This window comes from Hemibagrus wyckioides, linkage group LG01 (genome assembly GCF_019097595.1).
Source record: "Hemibagrus wyckioides isolate EC202008001 linkage group LG01, SWU_Hwy_1.0, whole genome shotgun sequence".
Lineage (NCBI taxonomy): Eukaryota > Metazoa > Chordata > Actinopteri > Siluriformes > Bagridae > Hemibagrus > Hemibagrus wyckioides.
Window position 1 is genome coordinate 22683973 of NC_080710.1, and position 26943 is coordinate 22710915.

At 38.6% G+C, this 26943-nt stretch overlaps 1 protein-coding gene across 12 annotated transcripts in view; it reads left to right on the forward strand.

Annotated features, from left to right (window-relative positions):
• The first annotated feature begins 811 nt into the window (after positions 1-811).
• adgrb1a (adhesion G protein-coupled receptor B1a) overlaps positions 812-26943 on the forward strand; it is a 79859-nt gene continuing 53727 nt past the window's right edge. For 8 of the 12 annotated variants that reach the window (XM_058390947.1, XM_058390981.1, XM_058391033.1 and 5 more), the window contains exons 1-2: positions 813-1297; positions 24356-25283. In XM_058390947.1, the coding sequence (XP_058246930.1) occupies positions 24560-25283 (724 nt within the window). In that variant the 5' untranslated portion in view covers positions 813-1297; positions 24356-24559. Of the gene's footprint in view, positions 1298-11037; positions 11059-24355; positions 25284-26943 lie in introns of those variants that run through there. The other 4 variants (XM_058390966.1, XM_058391023.1, XM_058390956.1 and 1 more) reach the window with 2 other exon arrangements.

The window sequence follows — 26943 nt, forward strand, 5'->3', positions numbered from 1 at the left end:
ACAGCATGCAGAAGCTGCCCATTTCCAAAAGAATAAGGAATGCAGGAGCTGCAAAAAGGCTGAACTAGAGGGTGACATCCAGCTGAGAATCAAGCCCAAAGCTAAGTCTCAGCTTGGGTGAAAGTAACCCTAGGGCTTTTTGAGAAGCCCCAGACTGGGTGAAGCTTCTCACTGCAGCAGGACACTAGGATGCAGGGCATCAATGCCAGTGGGGTGTATGGGAAGGTACAGCTACAGCAATGTTTTTCATAAGAGACTCAGTGATGTGGCTTTTGGGTTCCAGCATTTATTTGATGTAAGTGCAGGTTAAACCATTTTTGCTTTGGGAGATATGAGACCAAACATGGTCCTGTTACTAGTACTTTCTTAACAAAAACCAGTATAATTGGCTGTCCAACCTTTTGCAACCTACTTCACACTCTGCATCACAGGAACCACAGAATAACAGGAACACTGGCCTTGATGCACCCTGGATGAGAAGCTAGTTCATTACAGGTCACCTTATACATTTAAATTTACGCCTACAGGCAATTTAGCATAGACAATCCACCTCCTCACAAGTTGCAAGGAAATCAGAAGACCTAGAAGCATTTTGATTATAAATAAATTAATTAATTAATTAATATTAGACAAAACTGCTCCTAGGAGTTAATTGTCTCACTCAGTGTCTCTTGTCTCGCTTCCTTTAAAGAAGTGAGTCTCTCTCTCTCTCTCTCTCTCTCGCTCTCTACCAGTGTGACCTGCTGATTGCTGCATCTCCACTAGGGGGCGCCGTTGTAGGATAAACACTTCAGTGACGAACCCCCAGGTTTCAAAGCCCGAATGTGTTTAGTGCGGACAGACGGACGGGCAGAGGGACATCAGGGCAGAGCCGCGAGCAGGAATTCCACAGTCCCTCAGCACAGAGGACACGAGACAGACCCGAGCACATCTCCCCGGAGCCTGCACTCACCCCGAGGGGCACTTTAGTCTCAAACAAACACGACAACAATATCAAGACTTTCGGATTTATTGTACACATTTCTTGGTGACACAAAGAGTATTCCTCAAGGAGAGTGGCAGACATTTGGACTGGCTCGGAGTTGCGCACTGCCCCGAATTTACGGATTCTTAATTTGATTGCGGGTATTTTATTTTCGGGTTTTCCCTGAAATCCGCGGAAGACAAACTGAACAGATCCAGCCTGTTGAAAGAGAAAAAAGGACATTTTTTGACAAGTTGGAGGAATGCTAGAGGACTTTTGGGAAAGGTTTTTGAACAAATGCGTCCGGCAAGTGGAGATGCCAACTTTTCAGAGGTAAATCCCTGTTTTTCCCTTCCCGATATTTCTGTAGACATTCTATATGGTGACTGTTAGACTGTGAGTGTGTGCGTTTAATGAACTTCACACGCACAGTCTGATTCGTTTATCCCAAACATGCTTATATTCCAAAAGTGTGTGAACCAAGTGAAAACCTCATTAGAAACTGAGAATATATATTTGTGTTTTTAGTATGGTGAACCCCTGAGCTTTAGGGTAGCAAATTTTACTAATACCCACCTGGCAAATTGTCCTATCTTTTCCATTTTAATGTATATTTTTTATTTTAAACATAAATAAGGATGCATATCCACTTATTCATTGTTATTATATTCTATACTCCGTATTTTGTTTCAAACTGATAAAAACTGTTTTTTAAAGGCTCGCTGTGTATTGATTAAGGGGGTTGATTAGTTAGTGGGATACCGGACTATAAATCCCATGCGCAAATTGAAATTTTTCCCATGCGTCAAATGAACATCTAAGATCAAGAGAAACTGATTGGAAATACATCTGAGAACGGTGCCATCTGTTTTCTTTTCATTTCCCGTTGTGAGGCGCCGCACTTGCTTCCTGTCGGATCTCCCTGTGGATTATCACCCTGTAGTCTCCTTTTAAAAGTGTGAAGTCTGTCCCTTCCGGCTCGCTGTAGCCTCTTTCATTCTCCGTTTCCCTCCAGTGACAGGACTGGGACTACGCACATAACTTAATAGATATTTCGACAGGTCTGGGTGCTTTATCAGTTCAGTTTTTCATAAAACCCTCACTTTGCCATGGCAGTTTTTGCGCATGTTGGTTGTTGCGCGTAACTGCAGAGCTGTGTGTATACAATTAAGCTATTACTGTACACTGTGTGTGTGTGTGTGTGTGTTCCCCTTGTCGATTTGTCGTTGTCGATGCCATTTATTTTTCTTTACTGGGAACGCCATACTAAATTCACCTAGGTGACTCTAAAATATCACTATATATATATATATATATATATATATATATATATATATATATATATATATATATATGTGTGTGTGTGTGTGTCTTGTAAATCCGTTAAATCCCCTGTGTGCCGCCGAAATGAAGCGTTCAGTGAACGAACGCGCACGCATTTCATGCGGTTCTGTGGACAGTAGACTATTCCTGAAGAAAGACTCTTATTAAGAGTACATCTCTTTTTCTAGCTTCATCCTTAAACGCTGCCAGTACTTTTTATAGATTAGCACATGTTGCATTCATGCTTTCGGCTACAGAGCTCCCGCAAGTGTATGGCACTGGAGAGTGTGAGCGCAGGCAGAAGCGCACGGGCTCTTAACTGTAGTGTTGGGTTTGAGCGATAGGGGGCGATTGTATAAGCGCGCTACTCCCATATTAACCAAAACGGGAGACACCTCATTGCGCACGACCAAGAGGTTCTGTCTTTGTACACATGACTAATCTCAACCACACACACACACACACACACATACACACACGTTCTGAAACAGGAGTCTTCAGTCCACACCTAAAAGTAGTCTGAATACTCTCAGAACACAAGTGTGTTATCCACAAGGGTATATCGTTTGTACCTTTAATGTACATCTTTCACCTGAAACCAAAAATATAACAAAAACTCTTACATACTGTTACATAAATAGACTTTAAGTAGTTACAAAAAGAGTAAAGATTTAAAGTTATACTTTGCACCTTTGAAGGTAAAGGATACATACTGAAGGTCAGGTTCCATACCCTTGACTGTACCACGTCAGCGATAAGAAAAGGCACAGTTTCTGAGAGTGAAGAGACAGCTTAATTGATTAAACATTTGTAATGAGATATGATCCTGCTGAGCTGGAATGAAAACCTACTGATAAGACTCCTGACCAAAAGGGTATCATGCCTGCTTGAAGTGGGAACAATATCATATCATATAATAAAATGTTGAAGTCATTGTCAATTTTTAGTTTTGCTAAGGCACCAACCAAACCCTTGCACTAGAGGCAACAAACATTTAACACCATATATCATGTAGAAAAAAGAGGGAAAAAAATGAAAAGGAAACTGCCACAAAAATTGATTGTATCATATATATGAAATACTGAGGATGCATGTAATATCTCAAAAGGGACACTGATATATTTATTTATCGCAAAATCCATATTGTTTCATCACACCGAAGTACTGTAATTCATGGCATTCGTGGAATTCAAAATCAAGTAGAAAAATTATCAAATATTTTTGTATTGTGATTGTGTCTTTACTACTACTAATAATAAAAATAATGGTAACAACAAAAACAATAATAGTGTTTTTCTTATTAATATGCTATTTTTAAACATATGTTACCTTTAATAACATTATTAGATCTCTACACTTATTAATGCTACTTTCCATTTCTAAAACACAAATATATAAATATATATATATATATATATATATATATATATATATATATATATATATATATATATATTTCAGCTTCATAGCCTCAGTTAAAACATGCTTTTTGCTGGTCACTGGGTTATTTCCAGCTGCAGACATGAACGGGACAAAGCTCTTACCTTATGGTTACAGATGTTTGGCAAGCATGCTTTTCTTTTTTAATCTAAAGCAGAAGGAAAGAGGGATACATTAAGAGTAAAAATAGCCTTTGTGAGAGCAGCCTGACAGCACAGTTTTAATCACAGAAGGGGATGAGATGGGGCACGCCGGCACAGTTGGCTTTTGGAGGGCAGCCATGCGTACCTTTCAGCCTAGATGTCTCCCTTTGTTTTTGTGCCTGCTGCCTCCTCAGACCATGTTCTCTTTCTCTCCTCAGTCCATATTCTCTCTCTCTCTCTCTCTCTCTTTCTCTCTCTCTCTCTCTCTCTCGCGCCGTCTTGCCTTCCTGCTGTTATCTCCCCCCTTTTGCCATTTGGGCTACTTCACCTTTGCAGTAGACTCCCTATCTGCAGGCAGTACCATAAAAAAGCTAACTTTGTGCAAATATATATTCCCAGAAAGCATGCCCAGGAAATACATTCCTCATTCTTCATTTCATTCATCAGCATGTGTGCCACAGGCACTCAGGATTGAGACTTAGCTCTTGACACAAAGGTGTTTTCACTTTTTTGTAACCCATCTCTGGAAATAATATCAGCTCATTTCACACTGGCTTAGAAAATCATAGCTGACAGTTTAAGATCAGTAGAACTGGAAATAGAATGTCTGCTGATAATTTTAGTATGCACAGATATACAATGTGGTAAGTGTTGTATTACATTTTATGTGAACTTAAATGAAGTATATTTTCAATTAAAATAAATAGTTAAATACTGCTCATAGTTGCACTTAATATTGTGGAACATCCATGAAACAAGTCAGTTCCTGTTATCACTTCCATTATAGCAGCTGTAAACAGTCAGTGCTTCATCAGCCAGTGTTTTCTTGTATTTAATAAGACAAAAAAATGAAGCTGTCATGTTACGAAGAAAGTTCTCTGTCCTGAGCACTCTCCCACGTCAGAAAACAAACTGAATGTTATACCCAAGATCTCTTTATAGAAAGCTTCACCAGATCAACAGTTATATGTTTTTCACTGTTAATAACAGCACACTTTATTAATCTGTCTATTATTAGTTTTATTTTCCGTGGAGCATCTGCCATACAAGATCCTTTGAATGAGGTGTTGCTATAGAAAAGATAACAGAGCAGAATCAATGTTTTGATATAAAGCCATGATGTGAAATGCAGCCCATACTGCTGTCTGAGCCATGCTGTTGTCGAACAGTTATCAACAGCCTCTGACTAATAACATCTGAAAATGCAAGATTGTTGTGATCTAAATGTGTATATTACACATTATGTACAGAGTACAGTGACCTTAGCATACTCAGAGTGTATGTAATTATACTGGACTCTGAATAATAGTTCCTATGCCTATGAGGTAATGTGGCCACAATTAAGTGCATTAAATCTGCTAATTCTAAGGCTGACAACATTTGCTGCCTTGTACAATCAAAGGACATCAAGAATTTGTTCTCATTATACCAATTGAGCTCAGACACTCTGATGAAGCACTGTGACCTTTTTGCTGAACATTTTCAGGGCTGGAATAGAGAAAGTGTGGGTGCAAGAGGCAGACTCAGTGATTTGTGGGTTAAAAACCCAACAGAAAGAGTTTCACAGCCTCTGGCTGTCCTCAGCCCAGCAATCAGGACTCAACTAGATTGCATTTGGTGGCTCGCTCCCCAAATTGGGATCCTAATCAGGGTCTGTGTTTCTCTCTAATGAAGCTTTGCCGGGGAGCTGGCAGACACAGAAGTGACCATGGGCATAGAATAAAGAAGGGAGGGAAGATATAAAACATTAGCTGTCCCTGTCCATGTCCCACGCCTTGTTAAAGAAGATGGCGACTTTCCACTGTCACACAGAAACGCTGAGATGGATGCCACACTTCTGTGCAATCTGCTCAAGCTGTTATTTTGAACAGAACCAAAGTGAGGTAATCCTTGATAAGAAACAGCACTGGGATTACTCTCAATAGAGTGCAATCTTAATCATTCCATTGCTCTACTATTGGATAGAGAGCAGGAATTCCTACTACAGCACAGTTACTTTCTCTAATATGATTTGTCAGAAAGTGTTGGTAAATTTTGCCTAACAGCAGTTCTGACAATAGTGTTGGATGAAATACAATGATTTCAAAATGGATTTTAAAAAACTTGTTGTTATTTAACAAAGAAAAATGGTGTTTCATACATTAAGGGTTTCTGTAAGTAGACTTTTTCATAACATTTATGAAAGGAGTCTCCAGTGTCAGCACTTTGGAAATGTCAGTAAGATTTCTGCCATGGGAGAGTTCTCAGGACGTGCTTTTTAGCTTTTTAGTAATATTATAAGTGATTTTTGTTAAGGATGGTGAGTGAAGGACTGCTATACTGTAGAAGGACTTTCACACTAGCAGTTTAGTCTGAAACAGAACACGTTTTGTGTGAAAAATTGGTAATGTGAAAGCTGCCATGCGGACTGAGAAGCACACCACAGTACAGAATCCAAGACTACCTATGAGTTCGATAAGTCTGACATCTTTGGTTTCCACACTACATGTGTACCAAGATTGGCAGCAAACAACACTCCATATGCGTCTCTGATGACGTAAGAGCAACGCAAATTCACAGAGGTTCAATAGAATCAAGTGAGATTGAAACCAACACTGCCAGGGGCTCTGGGAACAATCACAGCAAAACTTCCCAGTGTGAACACCACCTCATCTTTACCTTAAATTGCTACCATAAAAAAAGCACATGGCATTTATTAATGAATTAAAATATATAATTGTTAGCAAATTGCTGTAAAGCACTTTGTGCTCTTATAGGTAAATAATCACAACACTCTTCCGCAGGATATTAACAGCATACCCAGTTGTGCATTATTCCTTACTTAATGAAGCTTTTTTTTGGGGGGGCATGACTGAGTGTCTTTAAGCCTGTAAGAGCAGAGAGCACTAAAAATAAAGCTGTGAGGATCTCATGAAGGAGAACACACCTCTGTCACCCTGTTCTAATTAAGGAATGTAACCCCACGAGAGGTAACAAGGTGGAATTCACATGTGCAGGCGTAAATTTTGTTGAAGAGACTTGCCACCTTTCTTAGCTAATTACAGATGCTAAAATCAGAATGATGCACGTCAGTGGTGATGCTACATTCTTGCCTGCTTGCGTTTATATATGTCCTCACTCTTTCTCAGCCATGGGGTGAGGGGAAGTACTGCTGATAGCAAATGAGATAAAACACAGCAAAGCATCGAATGCAGCTCTTTTCGGGTCTTTGTTCCTCCACGAAGCTGCCTGTTCAGCACATGCAGTCGATAAGCACTGTTAACTCCCTGCTATTAATGAAATGAAAATGAGCTCTGGAGACATTTGTTCAAGGCCTGGGACCGTTATTGGTGCGCAGATTCATATAGGAGTTAAGATGGTTGCAGTTGCATGCGATTGCAAAATATCTAACAGCTGTGATGTGAACAATTTGTGTTTTATATGTCCTTAACTCTAATTTGACATAGGTCCTATAATGGGTTTTATTTCTACAGTTTTTTTAGTATACAGTGCACACACACCCATACACACACACACACCTTGTGTGACATACTGGCAACTGATGATAGTTATTGTTCTTTTTCCACATCTATTTACTGTTCAATGTCCTCTGACCTTTTATTTACATTGAGTCCCTCTGAAAACAGCAGAATGCCTCACAGTTATCTTTTGTACTGTGTATTTAATTATTTTCCATTATCTAGTGATTCATTCTGTATATATTTGGAAAATGCAACTGTCTGCAATTCATCCTAGGCTGCACATCATTTTAGTGGCTTTAAGACATTACATCTTGGAGTGCCTGTGTAATTTTACACAATGAATCAAAGCCCTATGATTTCATTGCTCCTTGGTGTCAGTTTAAGATCAGCATGTGTACAAAATTCAATCAAAGCATCTGTAATAGGACATGAATGAAACATAAATGTTCTTTTCACACTCTCTGTGTTCTGCTCTGAGAACAAGGGTAGCTTTGATCTGAAGTGCATGCATAATCCTCACTATCTGACATCACCATCTCCATTCACTGTATAAATCCTACAGGATCTCAAGAGGCCCAAACCTCTGCAGCACTTTTATTAACTCTACCATTGTGTTTGTGAAACAGTTGTGGAGGCAAGATACTGCATCGTTTTACACTGGGTCTATACTGAGCAAAGATCAATGTCTGTGATGTACAGAACCATCTCTGTTGTAAAATACATTACGAAGATTGACAGAAGTGAAGAGAATCAATCATATCGAGTCAATAATGTCCGTACATCATGTGCAAAATACTTGATATCCCATGCAAAAGCTGTGAAAGATACAAAAAGCTGAGAAAGAAACAAAATATCCACCTTTTTGCCAAGGACCAATTTTTTGAGGGCTAGTTTCAGGCCTTTTGTGTATTTTTGGGCTGGACATTTTGCCGAAACCTGTCAAATCGTACATATAAACCTGCTAGACTATATGATAGATGCCTGTGTTAGCAGGGTTACCGTAACAATTCACTAGATAGTAGCCTGTGCCTATAATCAAATTTGCTAGCGTCTCACTGACACTTTGTCATTAATGTCATCCTGCCCTACCAAAATCTGTGGTATCTGTGGAAACTTCAGTACATTGTTGCGTTATGCGTTTTTGTTGAGTTATGTAAACCAATTCAGTACTAACTGGTATAGTTATCTTTTTTGGTATTACAATGATCAAATTGTTTCTAGGTTTAACAAGAAAGTTTTCTGAGCTCATATGGTGCTTTTGTGATATTGTGCCAACTATTATAATTGTCTCATGCTGCTTTTGTGCATGTTGTGGAGGAACAGATGCACGCAAATGCATCTCATCCACTAATTCCTCGTTCTCTAACGTGGCAGCAAAGAAACAGCCTTTGAAATTGCAACAACAAAAAAAAAAATCTGTCAGTAATCAGGCTCGATTTCATCTCCCTGTTTACTATAAATATATTTTGCATGTTTCCCTTCAACAAAAGAGAAGAAAGTGAAGACAGTAGAAACAGCTGTTTGCAGTAATGTAGCCTGTCCAATCTGGTCCTGTCAGCATTTTGTCTGAGGCAGCTCAACCTCTGTCTTTCCATCCCATTAAGTCCCAAATTCTGCACAAATGTTTTGGGTTTTTTTTTCTTGAAGTCAACTGCAGCTGCATGTAATGTTAACTTTGCCTATTTATGGTGTGTGTGTGTGTGTGTGTGTGTGTGAGGACATGGGACATGCATCCAAAGGATAAAGGGTGTTTCTCTGGCACACTGTGTCTTTCTCTGTCTCCCAAGAGTCCATGAAAAGTCAAAGATCCATTGTTACTATCAGGTTAGAGATGTTCTCTCTCTCTCTCTCTCTCTCTCTATGTATAGCTTGTTGTGTCTCTCAGGGATGGCCAGTTTGACAGATAGTACGGGTTGACCCTCAGTAACTGACAGTGAACGTCTGACTGTCAGCGTTCAGATAGCAGCAGAGCTCTTATCCCTCTTCAGCCATATAGCAGTTCTGAGGTGATGCTGCTGTCACTGGCATTAAGCGTCTACAGACAGGACCGTGTAACAACTTCACTTATTTTTCCCCGAGGCCATGATATTTAGGGCATGGAACTGGCATATATAGATAAGCAGACCATTGGTAGTATGTTCTGGGCCCGATGAGACCCTGATCTGAAGCCAGTGTGTGAAAGAACTAACTGTTGAAATTGGGTAATTATGCCCTGAAGGCCTGTTGTGCTTTATTCAGCTCTGTGATGAGCAATCACATCAAAGCCCTCCAGCTGCCTGAGCCACAATGCAGTCAAATACAACAATTATAGGGGTTAGTACACTTAGAGAATAACTGCTTGTCAAGGGTTCTTTAAGAGTTGACTGGACAAAAAAAATTGTTCTAATTGGAAGCATTTCTAAGACAGGAACACATACTGTATTTTCATATTCTACATACCAGGTTCCCCTGATGGGCCAATTGAAGAACCCTGAAGAGTTCCAGTTCATTTTTGAAAATAAATTAGTTCATAAATAAATATGTTAGTACAACATACAACAGCATATACTGCTATATGGATGATGTGCTTGTGATCTGGGATAAAGTAAATAAAAAGTAAAATCTAATCTTTGTCAGTTACCTAACTTTAACTAAGCTAACCAATATTGCAGGTTATTATGTAAAAAGCAGTAACTAGTACAGCACAGAGGTTTGCATTTCGCAGTGGATGTGGTATTGACTGTGTGGCTAATCATTGTCACAGTGTGACATTTCAACTCCCTCTTTTCTACACACTACTGAGAATGTGTAACGTGACTTAAGAAGCTTGTTTCCTAACAAAAGATTGCAGTGTTCCTTCCTTATCTGCTGCTGCAGCTCTGTAGTGAACACACGTCCCTTCTTAATTTATGTGTATGTTTATTCAGGCCTGTGTACAGAGACATTAGAGGCCGTTAGCCCCTGAAGCCTCATGTAAATTCCCCCATTGATTTCTATTAGATATGGATTTTCCCACTCTCTTCAAAGCGATGGGCTAAAATAAGCTGTGTTTGGTAGGTTGGACTTGTGTAAATCTGCCTGTGACATTTTGATAGCCGACCAATGCGCAGAGGAGAAGCAAATATCATTAGAAGAGGACAGGATTAAAAACTGTCACTCAGCGTCACCATTATTGGCCATAGCAGTGTGGCAGGCTCAGAGTTGTGGGTTGAAGAGAGAGAAAGAGAGAGCGAAAGGGAAAGAAAAGAGAAAGAAAATTTGGAAAAAGAATGTGATGAACCCATGGGCTCGTAAGTCAGGATCTCTTTTGGTAAACAGCAAGTCGTAAATATTTCAGCCGTCATGGCAGAGTGTGGACAGATGTTCCCATCTGCATGTTAATGAAGGCAGAGGCGAGCAGCCCGCGCTCAATAGCTCCCTTCAGCTCGGCTTTCCCAGAGATTCTCTACCCTCTATCTCATTCCCACATGCTCTCTGCCTCCCTCACACTCTCACATCTCTCTTCCTCTCTCTCCCACACTCTGATTCTTAGTCCCCCTTTCTGTGTCCCCCTGACTCCCACAGCACTCACACTGAGCTGGCATTGTGCACCCAGCGCCCCCACACACATAAACACACTCAAACACTTGTTTTCTGCTGAGCCGCAGTGAGGTCAGTGGGCTACAGTGTCTTTTGCCTTGTTTAGGAGAGACAGGTGCTTGAAGGAGGGCCGCAGGACTGTTGTGATTGAGAGTGAGGTCAAGTGAAGGTGAGTTTTGCCTTAGGGTTCCTGCGCTGGTGTATTATTTTCAAACGCAGATGTAAGCTTTAGTGAAATAGTACAAAAATCATAGCTGAGGTAATCAGCAATAGCAGCAGAATGCTCATTGTCTCTGCTGCATTGTCCAAGGGGAAAAGTAGAATATATCCTGTGAATGTGTTCGGTCATCCAAGACAATTTAAATGCATAATAGTAGGGGTAAAGGGATGCTCTAAAATCTGAAATGCTGCAAATAGCTTATATGTAGCTGCCATAGACTTGAATTTCAAAATGATTAACTGTACAGAGAAAAGCAAGGAAGACCTGTATATCTGAAACACCGTTGTAAAGGAAGTATAAGACCAGTTGTCGAATTTAAGGCCAGTTGTTGAATTTAAACACATATTTCTTTCACAGCATGATGTATTTCTAAGCAAAGCAGCATATTTATGGACCTGTCTTGTCAAATTAAAACATGGAGTCAGATCTTAGACTCTAGAAAGTGTTGCTAGTCAGTTTCACTTTGATTTAAACACTGAGTATTACATACTCATAATTAGAGGCTGTTTAAAAGTGAGCAAAGGCCTCTGTACTTTTATCGTTTAAGTGTTTTTTACAGATGAATCATGCTTTAAAATGTGCTTTAATTTCTATTTGTCCTTTTGTCTTTTTCTGGGGTTTTTTCTGAATTTATCCATGGGACTGCAGTTTCTGTGGAATTATCTTTGGTTAAGCTGTCCATTAGTATGTAAAGTATGAGCTTCATTGGGTGAATACAAAAATTATAATTTGAGTCCATAGCAGGGGTCAAAACACAGGCCGAGAACATCAAACAAAGATAATCCATAATCACTGTCAAAACACAAGTAAGAGATTTATTAATACAGAAAACACCATAAGATTTTTGGCTGATACATGGCTAACAGGGTATATACAGAGACATACTAATTCAAGGACTAACATAGAACAGGTAAACACAATCTGGTAACAAGCACATGACAGGGGTAGAGATAGGACTAAAAGAAAATAAATAAAAAAAACCCTTTGCATAGTAAACAAAAGCACATGATTCATCATGCCAGGAACTGTGACGTGTGCTGAGACGTGGAATTCATGACATCCGCATTGTTCATGTAGATCAAATTAAATACAGAAGAGCTTTAGTTTTTGGCAGGTTGGGAAAGCTTTAGTAAGTGATTTCACTATATTTCTCCTTTTCTGGAAAGTTGTATAATAATGTATAAACAGCTTTGTTAAAACATACCATCATGTCTGTCACTTTAGATTTTTTTAATTTCTTGATGTACCATAAAAATTGTTCTTAAGGTGCTTATACAGTGTTTAGTGTATAGGAATGAAACCCCGGTCTAATCTACTCTTTGTGGTTCAGTGGTTTATTTGTGCAGGTGGGAACACAACAATCGCACTCAGTGGTCCAAGACCATCTAAGCAAGACCATTTTGGTATAGTTCCATGTTCGAGTTAACTCTAGGTTTGACTGCAGTGAGAGAGTGATTAGATACTTAATCAACCCATATACAGGAAGAGAACCAAACATGCTATGTGTTTTGGGTTGTGGATGACATATTTCTGTAGGTTTAATCTGCTAAATTAAGTCTCAAGGACAGAGCTAAGTGAGTCAAAGGGCAGAGCTAAGTGCAATGGAGACATGGATGAACAAATAAACAGATGAAAGAAGTTTGGATGTGATACACGAAATGTTGAAACTAGTCATTTCTGTCATTTTCTAATAATATGTTAACTGGGACTTCTTGTACTTTGTGCTTTTCATGAATTCTATTCTATTCTGTAAAGTTTTTTCTTCACAACTACTGAATGAAGGAGCTTTATGCATGTGGTTTCAGCTCTACACACCCCTAAACCTTTTTTTCATTCTGGTTTAATTATGTGCAGTGAGAATTTCACTCATGCAAAATGTTTATCTCATAGGCTTCTTCATATACTGTGTGTTTACTGATGTCTTCATTTTCACATAAAACTGACCTTCCACTAGCGATTCAAAGCTCTATGAAAATGACATTGATGTATTTTTATTTTACATGTATTTCCTTATTTAACCAGGCTATTTTATTTCTGTCCAAACTAGTACAATAGACATCCACTGGTTTTCCTTATCTCCTCGTGCAGATGCTTTCTGTCAGTCACTCAGAATGGTCTCAAACAACAGATCGTGATTGTTAGAAATGTTATGTGGAGGAATGGTACAGATCCTTTTGTGTGTGTGTGTGTGTGTGTGTGTGTGTGTGTTATGTGTGGTTAAGGCAACTGAGGGAAGCGAAAACTAAAAAAAAAGGCTTCTCTGTGTAACTATACCGTCATCCGAAGTGACAGCGGTCATGGAGTTACTTGACTGAAGAGGTCATACTCTCATTAAATGGCTCATTATTTTGTTGCTAGTGACATCACTAACTAACACTGCAAGCTTTTCATCAAGCAAATGTTGCATATGGGGTGCATGTATAATTTAGAGAGAAACATTCTCCTCATAAAGGCAGATATTGTGATTGTAGTGTAATTTGTGGCAAACTGGGATAACTTAGCGTTGTTTTCTTGGCCCGACTTCCAATTTAACGTGAGCTTACAGTGATTCGCCTAAATGAGTCCATCTGATGTACTCTGGATAAAAGAGGCTACTGCAGCAGAATACAATACCCCAGAGTCCTTATCCGTTTCTCTACCTTTAAAATGAAACGAGCTGCCTGGCTCATTTGATCTGAATGTGATATGGCTTGATTTGATTTGCTATCCAATACAATGCCATCTCATATGTATATGATTGTGCTTTGGCACAAAGCCCTCATTATCTTTGCTATTATTTGTGATAGAGAGGAAGGGACGTTTTGACAGTCTCTCCGCCATCTGCAACATCTCCTTTGCACGACATGTGAATTATGAGCGATTATCTATTTCATCTTCGGAGCTCTCCCCAACAAACACACACGCATGCATTCACACACACACACACACACACACACACACACACGCACTCACACAGACACACTTTCTTGGCATCAGACAGGAAAGGCAGCTAAAGGTCTTTTTTTAAGGGCCGCTGCTTTCCAAAGGCCGGTGTCTAAACTCCCCTGCAATGAATTTGTCATTAACACCTCATAAAAATGTTGGCAATGCCACTTCTGTAATCTGCTTTGTGCTCTAGCACAATAATACAAATTACAAACAGATTTAGCTGGCATGAAACCCAAATTAGGGTTGTATTAAATGTACCAGTCACATTATGCAGGAGGTAATTGCTTTCATTCATGTGAAGAGACGATGCTGCTGTGTATCACGAGAATATCAGACAAATGGGTGGACAAGTCAGGCACAGATGCTGGACAAAACCAGGAGGATGTATTTACTTAATGAACTGTTGGTTCACATGTGTAATCCACTAGAGAAGTCAATGAATTGGATACAATGAAGTGTAGTAACACGTTTCTTAACAAAGCTGAACATCTTCATTTTGAAGTGAGTACCATGAAAAAGAATACAACACACAGTTGAATACGCAACGAAAACATTACAATAAACAATAAAACAAAAAAAATCCAATACAAAGCATTTTCTTCTTCTTCCTCCAGAATTACCTGGAATAGTCTTAAACTGCACAAATGTTGCATGTCAAGAAAATTGCTAAAGTTATATTGAAAATTGTGTTTTCTATCATTTCTATAATTTCTAGTATCAAATATTTTAGACCAGAATGTTAATTAACACTTAATTTTTTCCAGGTACCATGTCCTTTACTTTTTTTAATTCATGGCATTCCTATAAATATACATCTGTTTATTGTTGTTTTGTTTTTTTTAAATAAGTGACAATTAGTAAAAGTCCAAATTCACTTGACATGCATTTTTATGTAAAAGAAAAATAAAGAATTGTTGACAACAGAAGTGTTGACAATACTGGGAAACATGTTGTACCTGTTACTGAAAGGCAGGGCTGAATGAATGTAAAAAAAATAAAATAAAATAAAATAAAATAAATAATGAAGAAAAAAAATACAAACTTGAATGATCACTTGTGATGTGATTGAATTGTATGATTATTTTATCAGATCAGCTTATAAAATTAGGCATGGATGCTAACCCTGTCCTTATTTCTTTGTAGCATTTCTTACAAATGAAGTGACAAAAGTTTTTGCAGCTTAAATACCAGATTCAATCAAGACATATCTCTTCACCACACATATGCCGTGACTGTTGCAGAAGTTTGTTCATGTAAAAGACTTGAGAGAGACCATGTCCCACTGGTACATCCTTAGCTCCATCCATTTCAGCAGACAGTTAGACGCCTAATTGAAATTAGCGTCAGGTAAACAACCGTCTGGACTCTTGATGAGAGCAAAAACAAACAGATCTGGGCTGGATGTGCTGAGGGAAAGGGTGCGTGCAGACACCGCCTGTTAGATCATTTTAGAAACAGATGTGGAGCTCTCGCTCCTCTTCACCAGCCAGTCTGCCCAGCTCTTCTTCTCCCTCACCATGTCACTCTATACCCTCTCCCCATCTCTCTTTCTCTCTCATTCTCCTTCTTTGTGTTTTTCTCACTGCAGCTACTGAGTAGATTTTCTTTTCATTGTTCGCTCCATGCATTAATCAGGCTTCTTCATTCTACACTCTAGATTCAGATGCATGCAGTGTGTTAAAAAAAGTAAGTGAGTAAGCAGGTCCAACTGCCAGGCCACATGGTCTTTCTGAGTTCACACAAAGGCTTATGTAGGTTAGCTCTCTTTATTCTGGAGTAAATCACAGTTAAGCAATATGGCAACTTTAAATCTGGCGCTAAAGGGCATGGTGGCTTAGTGGTGCGCACATTGGCCTCGCACCTCAGGGGTTGAGGGATTGATTCCCAACTCTGCCATGTTCTCCCTGTGCTTCCTGGACTTTCCTCCTGGTACTCTGGTTTCCTTCCCATTCTAATAACATACAGGATGCAAGACATGCATTGTAGGCTGATTGGCATCTCTAAGTTGTCCAGTGAGTGTGTGTGTGTGTGATTGTGCCATGTGATGGGTTGGCACCCTTTCCAGGATGTTCCCTGCCTTGTGCCCCAAGTCCCCTGGGATATGTTCCAAGATCCCTGCAACCCTGAGTAGGATGAGCTGTACAGAAATGGCTGAATGGAAATCTGGCCCCATGAGCTTCATATCTGATTTCATTCAGGCTGAATTTCAATAGTGCACACTACAAAACATGTAAAGGCGCTACCTATTTTAAACATTACAAGACATAGACACAAAAGCAGATTGGATAGCAGATTGTATATCATTCTAAATCAAGACACCTGGGTGGACAATGTTAAAAGTTTAGTGAAATTTAGTGAAACTTAACGTACCTTCTTTAACAAGTACATCAGTGGTCCGATTATATTCCATAACTGAGTTACACCTCATTCACCTTCTTGAACAAATAAAGATATGAAAGGTGCACCAATGAGGGCTCCATCCTTCTGACAAGTTACAGTTTATATCACCTCACTACAAGCTATTACTGCAAAACTGACCTTTTACATGTACAAGCTCTTATGGTCCACGTCTTGCTGGGAAAATAAGCCTAAAGCCATCATCTCAATTTTTAAACACTGTGAGAGAAGCAGAGTGTGTAACATACATGAAACATACATCTCCCTCCATCTCTCTTGGGCATTATAACTTATTTTTGTATGCTACTATTGATTGTATGCTACTATTGATTCATGTAAAAGTGAATTGGATAAAATTGAAAGAATTACCACTGCATACCACTTATCTCTCTCTCTCTCTCTCTAAATTTGGGTTTTAAATACAGTTAAAGGAAGGAAGGAAGGAAGGAAGGGAGAAAGAAAATTTGTCAAGATTGTTTCTGTTTTGAAGATATTGCAGAAGACAGCTTCATTGTTGCAGACATTGCTTATCTCAAGAAGCGATTTTTATGGATAAAATGATATATAGTTTATATTCCTGTAAAGAACTCTCAATGCCAGTCTCAAGCCTGGATAAAATGGGAGGGTTGCATCAGGAAGGGCATCCGTAAAACCTGTGCCAAAAATCAAAATGTGCTGATCAGATGATCCACAGTGGCAACCCCAAACAGGGAGCATCTGAACAACATATTCCTGTAAATCTGCTTTGCGATGTCTATTGGTAAAAGCGCCATACAATTAAAATTGCACTGCACTGAGTAGAATAGAATATAAAAAAAATAAATAAAACATCTGCTTCACAGATGACTACTCAAACATGGAGCACTATGAATGAGATAAAAAAAAAACGTTTTAAAATGGGACAAACATAGGGCAGTCTTTATAATTACAGCAGCAGTACTTAAGACATACGCCTCCACTGTATTTTGGGGAAGAGCAAATCCACCTGGAACCATCCACAGCAAGAGAAAGTGAGTCATAAGTGCAGAAGCTCCTAGCAGAAAAAGTATCACAGTGAATCAGGCAGGTCTTTAGGGCAAGATGACCCACAGTTTTAGACGGATCAGGTCCTGGCATCACCTTCAGCAGCTAAAGAACACACACAGTACAACAGGGAGAGAGAGAGAGAGAGAGAGAGAGAGAGAGAGAATAGATTAGACATTTTCTTGCCCTGCAGTGGTTTAAAAGGGTGTGTATTGTGATCAGAGCGCAGAGTGCAGGCTCCAGCTATGACAGCATAACTAAAAGGTTGAGCCAGAAGGTAACATAGTCTTTTATTTTATTATTAGGGGTTTTATTTCTGTGCAGACACAAGTATAATAGCGAACTGCTAATTTAGATAAGTGTAACCCAACTGTTACCAGTTTGCAATCAGTTTCTATATTCATGGTCAGGAAAAAAAAAAGTGGAATGAAATGAAACAAAATAAATGGTCCTGATTTTCAATGCTTGTAGCAGGGAAATTGCTGTAGAAATACCTTTTCTGGCAAAGTGTAAATAATTGATCAAGTGTCTGAGACTTTAAAGTGGTCATTATAGGTTTGATTTGTTTCCTTTGGGATGTGGTGCATTAGAGATGCCTTTGAGCAATTTATATATATTTTTTAATCCTGGTAAAACCATGTGTGCCAGCTGATTGTCAGTACTATGAGAAACATGTTTTTCTTTCTATTCTAATTGTCTAATGATATTAACGACTGTTTGCAAAATCTATCCAGTTGCAGTGTGACAATGGTAAATCTTTCCTCTCCTTTAAATATCAGCACCTCCATAATTTTCTCTTTGGACATTCCTGTCACCTCCACAAGGGAGACTTTAACTTACTTCAGCATTAATATTAGGTGAGAGAGGCCATTTGTAATTTAACAGGGTAGATGAAAGAGCTTTGCTAAGCAGAGCATGAATTTTCTTTTCCGTTTGCTTACTTTTTTAATCTCTTAATTACTAGTCTTTTGTGATTTCCATTGCACCTATTGGCAGTGTGCTCTTATCCATCTCCACATTACACAAGAAATATTACTGAGTTTCCAAGATGTGAGCGACACAAATCCAGATAAATGATGAATCTCTGACCCTTGGAGAAACATAGCATTACTTAAACCGCAGTGGCTTCAGGACATCCTTTTTCTGTCCCATAAATCTAAACTACCTTCTATTAAATTCAGCATCATTGGCAATCACAGTATACCAGAATCCTTCAAAAGAAACACAGCTTGTCAAAGTTTTTTTTTTTTAAAACACATTGCCCTTTTTATGAAATTCTCCAAGTACCGTTTCATTTGTAACCCATAACACACCTTAGACCTATACAAGGGCTAGATGGTCATGCTGCACTAGTCAGAAAAATTCAAGGTGTCCAACCACAAACCTGTAAGTAATTCTGAGGAAAAGACATAGCAGAGCATTACTGAGGAACAAATGTCCTGATGCAGAACATGTAAGTACATTTTTTTTAAAGAAGGGGACTTGAATATACCAAAATTCCATGTAGATAAATGAAAGAAAAAGCAAATGACAAGTAACTCAAACCTCACACTGAGTTAATTGTGGATTGTGCACATTTACAATATACTTTACAAGTACATTCATCAGTCATGTCTTGAACGTGTGATCAAATATACTGTAGCTTGCAGCAAAGGAAATTGTGTGTAATTTTTTTGTAGTAACAGAACAAGATGGTGTGCACTTTCATATGAGGACTACTGTCATGTGCTTTATGTAACTCACTTGTATTAACTATTTATTCTGGAGGGATGTGGAGTGACATAAAGGCTTTTTAATTAAATAATGAACTGATTAAAATGTAAAAATATGGCTACAACAGCAGAAAAGGACATTTCAAGTACAATTAATGCTTAAAATTATAATGTTCTGTATCTAGTTATCATTTATTTATTTGTTTGTTTGTTTATTTACTTATTTATCTGTTGAATCTGATCCACTGAAGAAAAAATCTGTACAAATGCAGGTGGAATTTTTTTTTTTTTTTGTCAAGAAAAATAAAAATACTAATACACCCTCTGCAAGCTTAACCTTCATATTCTTTCGCATGTATCAAGTCATGCAGATCATTATGAATTTGTTAGCCTGAGCTGATGGTAATGTGTCACAGGGATACATTCAATATATTGAGTGACTATTGTAATTAAATTGCTAATGAAAACATTTCAAGTGCTTATGCAGTTTTGTTTATTTAATTATATGCCATAATGAGAGCACACCTCCTCATCTTTGGTTTCATAGCCGAGACCAGGCTTGTCGAAATGCTTTCATGTTAAATTATATGCAGAATCCTTTCTGGCACAAGTTATTGCAGAAAAGCTGACAAATCTTCATTAGTGTGGTGGATGTCCACATTTTGTGTGTATATGATGATTTTTTATAGCTTTCTGACTTTCAGTCTCACAAAATGCCACACTTAATTGACTTTTGATCTTAGATAAATATTACTGCTCAATACGTCATCTGCTAGGCTATAATCAGTAGATTGCGCGGTAGTATAATCTCTGACATTAGCCGGTGTTAGCTGTGTGTGCTTTGTTTTATGAGGTGAAAAGAATAAATGTTTTTGTTTGTCAGAGCAATTTTCACTCTCCACAACAGCCATTAAAGCACCGAACTCTCTGTAATGATAAATTGTGGATCATGTCTTGAAAGGTGAAAGTAGCCACTCAAAGTTCATGACCCTTAAAAACTAAGGCTCAGGAATATGAAGTGTTTGGCAGCATATCATAATGCATTTTTCAGTCGTTTGCCTTAGAGCGAGAGGAGTTTCTGAGCTGATGAAAAAGCCCGGCATTTAGCACAGTAAACACATTCATCATCAGAGACAGATAATTATCTCTTTAATTCCAGAGCCGTGTGAGGCCTCCCGTGCTGGTTGTCATAGACATTAGAGTGTAGATAGAGGAGAATATGAATAGTCTTGAATGAGGATGTGCTGCTTGTTGCTTTCTGTTTTCTCAAATAACCTTGTTCACTGGAGTTGTCATTGCCGCTTTTCATTTGGTGAGGGAAAAAAAATAAGAATGGCATCGACTAGAGGAAGGAATGTGATGAATGAGAGAGAGAGCGCATACCCAACAGAAGCAGCAGTCACATGTGTTATGTAATTTCTCTCTCCCTCTTACCTAGAGTCTTGATCTCTCTCCATCTGTCTCTCTTTCTGTCTCTCTGGCTGAGGGTTTGAATTCCTGTTGTTTGATGAAACCTTCACAGAATCCTGTGCCTCTTAAATCCATAAATACTGTTTATACCATCCTATGCCTGCTTAATGAAGGAGATCTGGCACACATGAATCTCTAATTATGATACTAATAAAGAGGTTGTAAAATCTCCTGTATTTTCACCCTCACTTCACATTTGGTTGTAATTGTTAGCACAGAGACAGGTTATGAGCGTCATCTCATTACAGTGACTGTGCTATTGCTAAGAGATCCACCAAAAGCAGTGGTGACTAACATTCAGGGAATGTGTGTGACTCAACATGCCACCTGCCTCCTGATCCCACCAATTTTCTCACAGCCTTTGTATACATAACTGCAGAGTCACTGAGAGTAACACACACCAGCAAAGACAAAACGTGAATCCAAAAAACATGGAAATGGAGTTTTAAATATAAAGGTACAACTGGGAAGCGTACTTCTTCCAGTTTCATCTATATACATAGCATGTCGAGCTGAAACAAGTGTTTTGGGCTCTAAGGTGATATTAAGTACACAAATAAATTAATTAACTGTTCATTTTGTCAATTCAATGATGAATGAAAATTTTTTTTTTCACATTGAGGACAGACTTTGCTTATCTCAGTATTTTTTTTTATATATAATAATATAAAATGAATAGGATGTGTTGGATCAAGTCCCGTTTTATTAACTGCCAAATAATAAGGCAAATAATAAGAGTTGAAGCCATATTGTTAAACTGGTGTTAACCTTGAATTCATGAATTGTATATTGGATTTTTGAAGTATTAAGAGCCTGACTCTGAATATGTCCCTCTATTAGTTATAAGAGGTGACTTAGAAAGGCAAGCAGAATTGGATGAGCTTGCTTAGAATCAGAATGCAGTTTGTCCACCAATACTTTATGTGATCAGCGATGCATGGACATGTATCAGAATTTGTCTTGGTTTAATGGTCCCAAGGACATCATACATACAACATAAGTGACATACACATGTTTAGCAGTGCCACATATGAACATGCACAGGCAACAGCACATATACATGTAATGCACCTAGAATGAACTATAATCATACTATGTACAGTCTTTGAGATAGAGTGCAAATAGCAGATAATTTGCATTCAGTGCAGGAGCTATTTTACTCCAAATATAATTTCTATATCTAGTTATATATAAAATATTGTATCTAAGAAATCTAGTGTTATTACAATTAATCTAATATTGGCATTAATCAAAAGTTTGTTTGACTGTAAAGCTTCTCCATTCAGCGGTGTTTTCAGTCAGTATAATGTAGATGATGAGTTTTGTAGGATTATCTGCTTTCAGCACCATGGAGAGCGACTGGCAAGCCTGATGAGAATTAAGACTTGCATTCCATGATCAAACGTTTCCATATAAATACCCAATGTCACTGAATAAAAGTTTAATTTTTCATTAATTCTTGACCTAATTGTCACATCATCTTATTATAAGCATTAGCCTCAAAGCCTTTCAAAGGTTTATCATTTAAATTCTATATAATTGCATTTTGTCATATATCTTTATATAAAGAGTAATATTTAGTGGTATTATAATGCACTTTCACTCAAATGTGCTGTAGAGAAAAATATTTATTACTGTTTTTTTACAGTGTAAAAGGCAAACAGAAATTGAATTATTTATTCAAAATTCTCACTCATGACTGGCTAAATACATTAATTAGAAATTTTCCATTCAGTACCACTGGGATGATATTCCTTTGTATTTGCAATGCATTTGCATTCAGAAATTAGTTAGAAAATTGTTTTAAAAAATTAGGGTGAGATGGACATTCTCAAGGACTGCACTCAAGAACCTTGGACTGGAAATCAAATAAGGCTCTTAACACATAAAGTGGCATTCTCTGTCAATATTCCTGCCACAGCAAACATATTACTTTGCATCTCATAATTTCTCCAACACCGATGTGGCCCATTAATCAGACAGTAACTGAGCTTTGAGATCATCTACCCACTTACACGGTTTGATGCAAAGCATGGAGAATTGGCTTAAGTGAGTAGATGTACTCTGTCTGCTGTTAGCGAGCCACTCCTGATTGATAAACACCCTGGTGTCATAATAATATAAGCATCATACAGTAGTGAGAGCCTACCTAGTGCATTATGAGATAGTTGCATTCATCAGGCTGGAGAGGCTAAATAAGTAGATTCAACCATGAGCCAAGTATCACGTTAATTGCAGTTAGTTTGTTTTGACAGATATGACTGATGCCTAGGGGGTTAGGTCTGCTCCTGTGGATGCTCAGTGCTAATGCCATGTTATGTTATGCCCAAGATTCAAAGGAGTTAATGCAGCTATACTGTTGGGATGTCTTTTTAATACTGTGCTGCACATGAAAAGCACAAGGTAGTTTTCTCTCACCCACTCATTTACCTCGAAGCCTCCACAGTGCATTCACAGAACACAGAGAAGCGCATGGCAGTGTGGGAGCATTCATGTGACGCTGAGTGCTAGAAGTCATGCTTCAGTGCCAGATCTCTGCCTCCTGGGAAACATGGCTTCTCAGGAAATGAGACAAGCCAAACAGCTATGTTGATGCTCAGCCCAGCCCCCCTTTCCTAATGCTGGGTGCGTGCCACTGGACATTTGCCTCTGTTACCAGGGGAATCATGGCCTGGTATCTGCAGTTCAAAAAAGTGCTCATGGATAAATGGGTTCAGCAATGCTTTGCTTACTCATTGCTGGTTTGGCTACTGTTTATTTACAATACATACCAAAATACCATTTCCTATGTGCATTTTCCATTGTGCATGTCCCAAGTTTCACCTCCTTAATGACAACCAAGTAATTTTACTGATTGCTGAGTCATTTTACTTCTGAAACAGTTGTGCTGAAAAACTGTGAGGTCTCTTTCTCATTCTCACCATGTACACCACATTTTTCTTTTCTTCTTAAATATATACACAGCTGGATAATGCAGATGGGTTCTACTCATTTCAATACATACTGGAGAAAAAAGAGGAGGAAAATAGAGCTTTTTGCAAACACTGATTAATCCAGAATAGAATCCCACATGGTGTGTGATTGCAGTGGCTCCTTGGTCTTTACAGTTGTTTTGGCAGCATGCTTCCGTGTGCTCAAATGCCTTCTGTTTGGTCCTCTTCTATATTCACTGCTAGTAATAGCTTCCATTACATGTACCATCGTTCGTTAGCCATTGTACCCAGTATATTCTGCTGGAGATATTGAATTGTCAGTAGGAGTGGTGAAACACAGGCGTGAAGAGCCGGTACATTTGCTTTTAGCTTAATGATTCTGCTAAGATTGAGGCTATTGATCATTTTGCCAAGCAGCAAATGCAGTGCGGTAATGATTGACTGCAGGTGTTCAAAATTTTTTTTAATTAATTGCTCTATAATTGGATAAAATATCAGACTCACTGATGAAATATGGGTGGGTGACATTTTGTGAAAAGTAGCCGCCTCAAATGAAATGGGTTTTTTGTCATAAGCAACAAAGATGTAAAATTCTATTGTTATTCCATGCCATAGTATGTGTCAAATTATACTTTATTACAACGTGGAGTATTTATCTATGTCTATGCCCATATTTATTTCAAGCTATTACATTTCAGGTTTTGTCTTTTTCTGAATGCAAAATTCATGACTTGCTTGTCATCTTAATTCACATGGCTTGTCTTATATGCTCTGATTCTACAGATCTGTCAAGGCCTGAGGCATCATTAACATCAATCTGGATCAGCGAATCAAAGCTGATTCTCATCCTAAGCAAGAAGCACAGCAGGCTTTGGCCCACATCAGAAAATCTTTCTTTATTCTCCATAAGAGGCAGTTGACTTCAAGACAGGGGCGCAAGAGAAACCAAGCTTGCTCTTTAGCCCTTATTTCCATTGGACAGCGTTTATGACCATGATATCCAAAGTCTTGGGGACCTGTCTATTTTCACTCCAGCTCTTCCCTCTCCTGTTGCTGTTGCGGCTGGGTGGTCTCAGTGCTGCACCCTCTGGCCCAGAGTCAGACACCTGCTCTACTCTAGTCCAGAACCGCTTTTTTGGCTTCTTCTTTTCCTCGTTTGCCTTTCCCAATGTCCCTTGCTCCTGGACACTGCAGAATCCAGACCCAAGGCGCTACACCATTTTCATCAAAGTCACCAAGCCTTCAGAAGGTTGTGTGCCCCGACAGCACCGCACCTTCCAGTACGACTCCTTCCTGGAGACCACACGAACCTACTTGGGCATGGAAAGCTTTGATGAAATAATGAAACTGTGTGATGCCTCTACCCACATGGCCTTTTTGGAAGCAGGGAAGCAATTCTTGCAGATTCGGAAAGGACCGGCAAGAGGGGGCTCGGGTCCAGAAGAGGGGAATGGTGAGTTTAAGGTGGAGTACTTGGTTGTGGGCAAGCGGAACCCTAGCATGGCAGCCTGCCAGATGCTGTGCCAGTGGTTGGAGGACTGCTTGACTTACAGCACTTCCAACCGGCCCTGCGGCATCATGCAGATTCCCTGCCAGTGTGGGCACACTCCACTGCATGACAAAGAGGGTAATGGATGCTACAGAGATGGAATCTACCTAGAGAACTGTTATCCCACTGTGAAAGGAACACCATCTGACACAGATACCGGTGGTGAGTTGGTAGCTAATAGCTGCAGTTCTTTTTCATTAACATGGCATTGTTGTCATTAAAATATAGCTGCACATTAATTTCACTTATACTACACCTCATTGTTTCTCTTGGAAGATGTTCACAAATGAAGAGAGTTGTAAGTTTGCTTAATGAACTCTCAGAACCTTTCAGTGAATCAACTTTGATGTGTCACGCACCAATATACCTATTATTTTCATTTAATTTATTTATATATTTCATAGTATTTGTTGAATTATATGCTTTACATATAATTTTTATATGAAACTTTATATGAAAAGCTGAATAATTACCTAGGACTTTGGGCCATGATGTTGGTTAGGATATGCTAGTGTTGAATGGGGCCTGACATAACAAAGCTGTCTCTTTTTCTTTTATTTTCTGAGCATAAATGGTGAACATATTATACACAGTATCAGTTATGACTCTTCATCTCCAGCACAATGATTAAACGTGCCAGTGTTGAATACCGATGACACGTCTGCTGAATAAATATTCCACTGATGCCTGACCATGTTCTATATATTCTTAACCAGAAAGTATGAAACTGCTCACTGATCAAAGAAAAAGTGAAGGATCTTTCTACACATTGCGATCAGAATTTGTAAATTAAAACATGCTGAAGTGTGATGTCTCATGGTTTAAAATGCTATCCTGTGATAACGTAGCCAAAGTTAATTAATTACTGGTTTTGGTTCATGATAAATTGACAATTTATCAAAACACCCACAGACATACCAGCTTATTTGGAACCTCAGAAATCTGTCAGGATGTTCACAGAAAAGACTGAAAACAGGCTTTCTCTTAGTGCTCATTTCAAATTGCAGGCTTCTGTGATATCATTACTACAAAGGTTAATAGTAGGATAATTAGAAAACTGTATTTTGTAGCTCTAGTGTCATCACCTAAACCAAGCAGGAATTTGTCATTCATTATTGTCAGTCATTTTGCCAGTCAGCGTAATAGATCCATATCTACTGCAAAATACAAAATTTTGCTAGTTTTTGGTCAATACACAGTGGGGTCCAGTTAAAATCCGAGAGTTTTATAATTACCCTTTAAAATGGAAATAAACAAAATGTTTTAGAATGAACATTTGAAAGGACATAGAAGAAAGGTCTATTCAATATCATGAATATTCAACTCAGGAAATGTTAAATCTGTTTTGTACAGGTTTTGTGTTAGATTTTCTTGGAGAATTATCCCTTCCATTGAAACACATACAGTATACAGATGACACTCTTATGCCAGCATGTTGCCATTAAAACAAAAAGAAACAAACAGAGAAAAGAGATTCACAGAAATATTTCTAAAATTCTACTTTTCACTCAAGGTATGACATAGAACAATAATGCAAAATACCAGCATTTTCACTTGTGATGACAATATATCATCAGTATACAATGTCAAATGAATCACCTGTCATTAGTATACAATGTCAAATGAAGCACACTGTAGGTAAAATGTAGAGTATTGTCTTCTACTCTTTGCTAAGACTGTCTATAATAATTGATGTAAGGTAGACAAAGAAGGTGAGACAAAGAGAGAGAAAGAGAGGAGGGCAGAAATAGTGGTTTTACATTTCGGCTGATGTGTCATGGCTGGGTGACCTTGACTGCTTGGCGCCACATGCTGCCTGTGG